General features: G+C 51.9%; 1 protein-coding gene across 1 annotated transcript; it reads left to right on the top strand.

Moving 5' to 3' along the window:
• The first annotated feature begins 2,310 nt into the window (after positions 1 to 2,310).
• LOC114060466 (C-C motif chemokine 4-like) lies at positions 2,311 to 3,257 on the top strand. Its single transcript, XM_027889994.1, has 3 exons — positions 2,311 to 2,383; positions 2,776 to 2,884; positions 3,033 to 3,257. The coding sequence occupies exons 1-3, from the start codon at positions 2,311 to 2,313 to the stop codon at positions 3,124 to 3,126; spliced, it is 276 nt and encodes a 91-aa protein (XP_027745795.1). The 3' UTR covers positions 3,127 to 3,257.
• Positions 3,258 to 8,543: the final 5,286 nt, after the last annotated feature.

The raw sequence follows: 8,543 nt of genomic DNA, 5'->3' as shown, positions 1-8,543 counted from the left end.
GTTGGCCCCTGGCTCAGTTCTCCTGTCCAAGCCCAGCTCATCCCTAGCTCGGTGCTGCCTCTCCAGAAAAAAAAACCCACTCTGTGTTGAGGTAGCTCAGCATCTTGTTCCTGTGGTTGGCCCAGACAGCAGTTTCTGGTTTCCTTCAGCACAAAAGCCTGCTGCACGCTGTGGTCCTCCCTCCCACTTCTCCTCCAGGCACCAAGCAGAGCTGGCTCTGGTGAGGGCAGGAGAGGTGCCAGAACGGGGTGGCTGGAGGGCAGAGTCTGGAGCAGGTCCCTCTGGGACACGTGAGGGTTTACAGGCAGAGAGGTTCATGAAAGCACAAAAAGCTTCTGTTGGCTGGCCCTGAACTTGGGATTCCTCAGCACACAGTGGATGCTTTGAGCTTAAGAGAAACCACTCAGTGTCACTGCCATGGCCTTAACAGAAAAAAAACTCATGCAGATCTCCATCCCTCTGAGGAACTGAGTCCCTTCCTTCTGCCTTTGTGCAGCCAGGGACATGGGACAAGCAGGAGTTTTTACAGCAGGTACCACCTCTCCTCCAAGCCCTTCTCAAGTGCCACAGATGAAACCCCTGGTCACTGTTAAATACAAAGGATTTGTTCCTCTTCAGCCCTGCACAGAGAGTGGCTGAAACAGAAACAGCTGAAACCTGAGCACTTGGAGAAGGGAACAGCTGGAACAGCTGGATTGGTTCTTCCACTGGAGGCCAGATCAGCACCGCCCAGCTCCTCCTGCCCCACTCCAGGGGATGATTTACATCCATTCCCACCTACCTGGGAGGGATGCACCCATCAGGTAATGCCTGTTGGCTGGGGAGGGTCTGCTGGGCAAAAGGCCACGGGAGGTGCTGGGAGGTGGGAATGGGAGGACAAGCCCTGGCATTGCTCAGCATTTCTGTGAGTGGGACTTTTCCCCTGAATCAGAATGGCAGGAATTAGTCATGCCCGAGCCAGGGTCAGCAGGAAGGCCAGGGGAAGCCAGGGGTTTGTGTGGTAGCTGGGAGACAAGGAAACAAACCTTTCATGGCACCACGGGGCAGCATCAGGGAAAGGCTAGGAAAGGAAAAAAAAAATGGGGGAAGGAGTGAGTTTGGCAGCTCCCTCCTTTTGAGTGTGCCACAGAGGGGGATGTTTGGGAATTACCCCCTGGCATTGCAAATGCTGCCCCTTTTCAGTCCCCTCACATGTCCTGACATGGGGGTCTTTGCTTTTTGGGGCTCAGTCAGAAGAGAGACCTTAAATTGGATGAAATTATCCTGTTTGGGTAGAAGTGGGCTGGCAGTAATTGCAACAGCTTGGCCATTAAGAGACTGCAGCCGAAACTAAAATCCTTAGAGAGGTGTAAATCCTGTGTTCAGCCCAGGGACGTGGAAGGTGGCTGAGCCCACTGCTCCAGCCCCAGAGCAGGGCAACACAATCCAGTTCCTGCACATGCAGGGACTCCATGTGTCTGCAGACTTTCCCAAATGGGAACACTGCTTATGACCTTAATACCAGCAAAAAGGGACAAATGTGAGACCCACAGTGACTCAACACAATCTTGTTCCTACATGATCTTTCCTTCCCTAAATGTCCAAGCAAGACCTAGAGCTATCAGTGGAGATGAACATGTGCAATGCATCGTGGCAGGGAGAACTCTGGATCCCTGTGGAGCAGCAGAGCGAGAACTGTTATTTGTGGCAAACCTGGGCAGAAGTTGGGATCTGCCTCCTGGCAGTGGATTTCTGCCAGCAACAGCAGCAGTGGCTGGGGGTGTCCCCATGCCAGGGCCCCTGAGCTGGGCTGGGGTCTCCATCCAGGGACTCTCTCCACAGCCCCCGACACAGCGATGCTGCTGGGGCTGCTGCAGAGCACATCCCCGTCCTGGGTCTGCTTGCTGGTGTCCCTTCACAGCTGCCTGCTTGGGATTGACATCAGAGCTCTGGCTGGGCAGCTTCACAAGCCCAAGCTGCCCCATGGCCTGTGCAGCCCTTGCAGCAGTGGCAGAGTCACTGTTGGCATTTGGGCTCCAACCAGTCCCCCACCAGGCACCCGAGGAGCATCTTGAAAGTTGCAGCCTCGTGGCCAGCAGTCCCTTCCCCTTCTGCGGTTTCCTTTCCTTTTCCAGCTCAGCAAAACTGGCCGATCCTGACATAATTTCCCCAGTATGATGCACTCACTTTCTTTCCTTGAAACCCTGCGCCCGCCCAGCGCCCGGGGGATAAAAGGAGGGCATGGCCACAGCGGAGGAGCATCGTGCAGAGAGAGCCCTGCAGCCTCCCCAGCTCCAGCCCTGCTCACAGAGCCCTCGGCCCCACAGCACCATGAAGGTCCTGGCAGCCACCCTGCTCGCCCTGCTCCTCGTGGCCTCCCGCTCCCCGTCCGAGGCCCATTTCGGTGAGTCCGGAGTCGCTGAATTCTCCCGGGGCTGGAGGGGGACATCGCTCCACGGGAGCTGCTGGAGAGCCCCAGCCCTGTCAGCAGGACCCTCGTGGGGCTGTGGGGAGGGTTGGGGGCAGGAGACTGTCACAGTGTGGGATGGAGGGTTGGGGGCAGGAGACTCTGTCACAGTGTGGGATGGAGGGTTTGAGGGCAGGAGACTCTGTCACAGTGTGGGATGGAGGGTTTGAGGGCAGGGTTCTCCTGGAGAGCCACTGCCAGGGAATAGGACACAAGGGGAGGGTGAGAGATGGCAAATCCTTGGGGAACACCACGTGCCAGTGGGGTCAGAGCCTGTGCTGTAGCTGGGGTCTCACCTGTGCTGTCTGTCTGTCCCTCTGCCCTCACAGACGGCATCCCCATCACCTGCTGCTTCACCTACCAACAGCGTCCCATCCCTCTTCGCCTCATCAACTCCACCTTCGTCACCAGCAGCAGTTGCATCAACCCGGGGGTGATGTGAGTACCCACCACTGCCAGGGGCTCGGGGTGGCCAGGAGGGACCTGGGAACGTGGCTGGGGACACTTAGGGTGTGCTGGTGGAACCCAGCGGGGGCACCTCGTGGCCTCAGCGCAGCACCTTAACAGGGGTTTGTTCTCCTGGCAGAGTGGTCACCAAGAAGGGGAAGCAGCTGTGTGTGAATCCCCAGGAGCCCTGGGTGCAGGAGCGCCTGAAGCACTTCCAGACCCCAAAGAACTGACCCTTCCTCGCTGCCACCCGCAATGCCCACGGTCCCACCCCTGCGTGGCCTCCAGCCTCAGGCACACACGCGAGAGCCCTTGACCTGCAGCCTCCTTCAAGGGGAAAAATTGTTTTATTTAACTTATTTAAGTTAAATTAAATAATGTTTTTCTAAAAAAAAAAAAAAGGCACAAAAATAATTTATATTATGTCGAAATAATACACTAAAATAAAGATAATTTCAAATATATCAGCGTGTCTGTTAATGAAGAGTCCGTTTTGATGCCTCCCTGCTGGAGGCCTGATGTGGGAGAAGGGACCCACAGGATGATGAGGCAAAGAGTCTGGTCCTGCTGGTGCTTCCAGCAGAAGGACATGTGGGATGGGGGTGACAATTCATCCAGGTCCCTGAGTGGTGCTGTGGTGTTCTAAGCCCAACTGGCCACTGGGTTCAGCCATTCATCCACTTCCCCCCACCCTGGTGGGATGGCAAGTAGAATCAAGAGCAACACTTGTGAGTTGAGATAAAAATGGTTTACTAATTGAAACAAAGTAAAATATAATAATAATAGTCATTTAAAAGAGAGAGAAAATGCAAGAAGAACAAGCGATGCACAGTGCAGCTGCTCAGCAGGTGATGACTGATGCCAAACCCCAAATTTCCCCTGGCCCTTCTGGGCATGATGTTTTATAGGGTGGAATATCCCTTTGGCCAGCTCAGGTCAGTTGTCCCAACTATACTCTCTCTCACAGTTTTTTGTGCAGCTCCTCAAGTCCCTGGCCAGGGTAAACACTACTTAAGAACAACTAAAACATCACTGCGCTATCAACATTATTCTCGTACTGAATCCATCATCAAATATCCCCCCCAAAAAATCAAAAATCCATGAAAAGAATCAACATAGCTGATACTATCTTTATTTTAATTTATTATCTTGACATAGTTTAAATATCCTGACGCACACCAACATTAATCTAATAGCTTCCTTTTATAAGTTCAGAGATATTTGTGATGAAGGAAATTCAGTAGATCTCTCTTGTCTGAGCTTCAGGAAGGCACTTGAAATGATGCCACATAGTAAATTATTAGATAAGGCAGAGAAGATGTGACTGGCATTTGAAAAGTAAATTTGGTGAAGAGCTGCCTGAAAGGAGCAGGGTAATTGCTTCAGCTGGAAGGGGGGTTACCCACACAGTTCCTCGAGTTTCTGCCTCAAAAATTACTCTGCTTAACATTTGCCTTAATGATCTTGGCACAAAAAGCAGGAGAAGGCAAAGGAAATGTGCTGATGCGGCAAAACGAGATGGCATCATCAATCCAGAACAGGCCAGGATATCACAGAGAAAGATTATAATGACCTTGAGGGCTGGAGTAACGGAGGAGGGATTCGAGTCAGCAGAGCATGTGTGATTATGCTGCTGGGAACAAGGGAGAGCAGCAATGGCCATGCCAGTTTGGGAGCCCTGTGGGCCTGGGCAGGTGGCAGCTGCCTGCTCCCATTCCCAGGACAAGCACCAGATCCACTTGCTCCCCTCCAGGACTGCAGGTGGTTTCAGTGGTTGTGGTTTTTTAGTATGTGATCAACTGCTTCCCTCTGAAACTTCTCTGGCCAGCTCAGCTCCACCATTCAGTCTGAAATCATCGAACAATAGCACTTCTTCCAAATCTCCTCCAGAGTTTCCTTTTTGGGCACTTCCATCTCTAACAGCCCCTCTTTCTCTGCCCTGAAAGAGCAGGGCTGAGGCAGAGTCTCTGGTAGTGCAGATACCCCAATCTCCTAAACTGACCTCTTGCTGCTCCAGCTCCCCAGGAATGAATTTCATTTCACAACAAACTAAATGTTTACAACTAACACTTTACTCTTCACATTCCCTGTATGTGCCCATCCCAGCTACCACCCATCCCAGCATTCCAGCCTTGCTGCCACATCCCCAGGAGCACGTCAACATCTCTGTCGTGCCTAAGCACAACAAATCTCCTTTGGGATCATCAGGGGTTTCAATTTCTCGGGTTTCAGTTTCCTCCACATACTTCTCTCTGATCACCTCCTGCAAGTCCTTCAGAGCTTCCTGGGCTTCCTCACTGCTGAGCTAAAAGATTTTTATAACACTATCTTAAATTTTCAGGCTTTTTCTATTGACTTCCTCTTTCTCTGGAATTTCCCTTTCGAATTTACTGGTACCAGATTAATTTTGGGGTCAGTTTGTACCCCTTTCCTTTTTGACCACAGGATGTAGGACTGACTCACACTTATAGGGATGATTACTTAATGATCCCTCTCTTCTATCCCCCCAGGTCTGGAAACCCCAACACCCACAGCATCCCCCACTTCCACAGCCCAGCCACAAAGCTGGCTCTTTGGACATTCTCTCCCACTTTTCAGCTGAAAGGGACTGATTTTTCCTTCTGTGAATTCCTCAGTGAGAGCACTCTGGATGATGGCTCTGGCAGGTAACCTACTGCCACACCTCTGCTTTGCTTTTAGGGCCAAACCCGGAGGTAATGGCCACCATTAGCCCTTTCCCATCCTTTTAAGAGCCAGTTCCTTCCTGCAGACTCCATGTCTGAACCCTGCTGGGTGTAATTCAGCGTGACAAAGCCTCCTCCTCCCAGGAGGGGTATCACTCTTGATTCAAAGAGCTTTTTGGTGTGAAATCTGCTTCCTACCCTGGGCTAAATGCCTCAGTGCAGTCCCAGGGTGGGCTCCCCTCTGTGCCCAGAGGCCCTTCAAAAAGCTGACCCTGCTACTCCTAAAAATGCCTTGCAGGAAGGTGGAAAAAGAGTCCAGAGAGTGCAGAGAACCAGAAATAACAAACCAGAGCTGAGTCTTGCACCTGGGCCCGTCTTTTGCCCATAGAGCTGTGTGAAAAAAAAAACAGCTTGACCTGTGATTTTTGCCACCAAGGACTCAGCACAGCTGTCCCCATGCCAGGACTGCGTCCCCACCACAGTCCCCAACGCCTAGAGCAGCAGGCTGGGAGCACATGTGACAATAACAAACTCAGGGTGCCAGCCTAGAGCTCCATCCACACTCCTGAGGTTGGAGCACGAGCGCCAGGGATGCTCTGGGAAGGACACTGCAGCTGGCAGCTCCCTCCAGCAAAAGAGAACAAATATCTTGGGCACAAGGGCCAACAGACCTCGCTGGCTCAGAGGGCACGAGGCTGGAGAGAAGCAAAGGAGCAACACAGACACGGGGATGACAGCCTGTCTGCAAGGAGAAAGAGGAAGGAGCTGGCCTTGTGTGCAATTCTGCAACAGCAGTCTGTGAAGGCAAGATGTGGACTCATCCTGCTGCTGGTAGGTGGAATCCTTAACAGCAGCAGCAGCAGAGGGAGGAAAAGGTCAAGATGACTCAGGGATGATCCACATGGGCAGTGGTGTCCACCTTCCAGAGCCAGGTCAACCCTGGATCATCTGGGTGAGTGGAATATGAAGTGGCTGGTCTTCAAGAAACAGGTCCCAGGAGAGGGTGTGCTGTCTCTAAGGACTGAACAGCATTTGCTCACTCCCACAGCTCACCCCTGGGTGAGCAAGAGTAACAGCTTCCCATCTCAGCTTTCTATGAGGGGAGGGAGAGGCTCTTGGGGTAAGAGCAAGTGGTTTTTCAGAGAAATGCAGAAAACAGGGCCGGGGAGAGTCATCAACCTCCACACAGAAGTTCAGCATTCACCACTCATTCTAGGAACAGAATTCCTCACACTCCAGGTGATCTCCCAGCACTTCCTCACTGCTGCAGCATTTTTCTTCCATTTTTTTTTCTCTAGTTTGAGGCCAGAACATCGTGTCCCTTCCAGCATGAAAACAAAGGCTGAAATTGTTCAGTGACCCTTGTAGACTGTTCTCAGGCCTCTCTCACCCTCTCTGCACTACACACCACGATTCTTCCACGCTCTGCAAATTGAACAGGCCAATGCTTGTTACAGATAGCGTTAATAAAAATATCACATAGCACAGGAGCCGTGGGGTCCCACATGCTCCTGGCAGTCATGGCTGGAATCCACTCAGGCCATTTCCACAGTCTGACAATGACAATGAGGTGTCAGAACCATTAGAGGATTTTTTTTCGTAGTTTGGGGAGCTAGCTCATACTCACGGGACTGAGCTGTGCGTGCAATAATCACTTCTCGGAATACAGCGCTTGCAATTTTTGAATCCCCATCAAGAATGATGTCAAGTTAAACTCCAGGAACAGAACAGGAGCAAGTTCGTGGTAGTGTGGGAACACAGGAATTGGCAGAGATTCCCAAGGAGCGATGCAGGGTTTCCCAGCCAGGTCTTTCTGAGCACGTCTGAGCTGTGCACAGAGCAGCATCACAGCACCATCTGCTGCCTGCTGGTCCTCAGGTCCCCACCAGGCAGCTGCGAGTTGGGCTTTGAGCTGACAGCACCATCAGATAAACATCTCACTCTTCAGGGTGACAAATCTTGTAATTACTCATTAGAACTGTGTTCTCTTCCCTGCTCTGGGGGAAACCAGGGCTCAGGCTTCTCATACTTCCATCAGCTGAAGGACAACCTCAGATCCAGTGGTCAATACTGCAAGTGAATATGAGCATCAGAAGCACCAACTTACGAAGTTTAATCGCTGCAAATATTTATTCAGGTTTTAAACTAACACCCCAGTGTCTCTTCTCTTTGCAGTGCACCTGACTCTATCTGTGGTGTATCCCAGCTCCTCTTGCCCCTTGATCTGAACCATTCCAGCATCCATTAAGTGTGCAGGAACACGGTGCTGCCCATGAGCAATGCACAGCAAGCACACGTGTGAGCCAGCTGGCAGCAGGGTGACCTTGTCCTTTTCTTCACTGGGAAATACAGGACCAAGTCCAAAGAAATAAATCAGTGGAGCACATGGAGCAGTTCTCTCTCTCTATGCCATGATGCAGCTCAGATACAACAGCAAAAGGAAGCCCAGGCACGTGTGAAGGATGAGGGCACAAGCTCAGTTATCTGTGGCAAGACACATGCAAAAAGAAAAGAGGGAACAGGAAAAGAAGAACCAGGGAAATCCCAGCACTCCTCCCCCCGCTCAGAGTTGCTTTGTGCTGTTTCCCTCCAGGATCATCTCCTATCTGATGCAGGACATGGTGCACTGTCCCAAATCCTGGCCAGTGCTCCCTCCCTAACCCTGGGACCTTGGCAGCATCTGCCTCATCCTTCTGGCATCTCTAACACAAGGCTTCTGCAGGCAGCTCAGAAACTATGGAACAGCCAATAGTCTGCAAACGTCACGTGCCAGATAGAGCTGTGAGAGAATTAACACACCCCAACCCACCCACCCAAGGCAGCAATTGCTCCCAGGGCTGGGAACACACTCAGGATCACTCCTGTCCCTCTCCACGTGTGGCTGCCACGACTGTTACAAGCCTGACACGGAGCTGGCTGCAGCTGCCATCCCCCACTGTGCTCAGCCTGGTGCAGATCTGTACAGA

The sequence above is a fragment of the Empidonax traillii genome, unplaced genomic scaffold (genome assembly GCF_003031625.1).
Source record: "Empidonax traillii isolate 1590-97213 ecotype Southwest subspecies unplaced genomic scaffold, ASM303162v1 scaffold276:size1176444, whole genome shotgun sequence".
Taxonomy (NCBI): Eukaryota; Metazoa; Chordata; class Aves; order Passeriformes; family Tyrannidae; genus Empidonax; species Empidonax traillii.
The sequence above is the reverse complement of the archived record's forward strand: the minus strand, read 5'-3'. Positions and strand labels throughout refer to the sequence as shown.

What these genes read in the sequence shown, in the direction of transcription:
- LOC114060466 (XM_027889994.1), top strand. Translation starts at nt 2,311, where the DNA reads ATGAAGGTCCTGGCAGCCACCCTGCTCGCCCTGCTCCTCGTGGCCTCC. An exon ending in CCCGTCCGAGGCCCATTTCG is followed by an intron (nt 2,384 to 2,775) that starts GTGAGTCCGGAG and finishes CTGCCCTCACAG; the next exon opens with ACGGCATCCCCATCACCTGC. An exon ending in TGCATCAACCCGGGGGTGAT is followed by an intron (nt 2,885 to 3,032) that starts GTGAGTACCCAC and finishes TTCTCCTGGCAG; the next exon opens with AGTGGTCACCAAGAAGGGGA.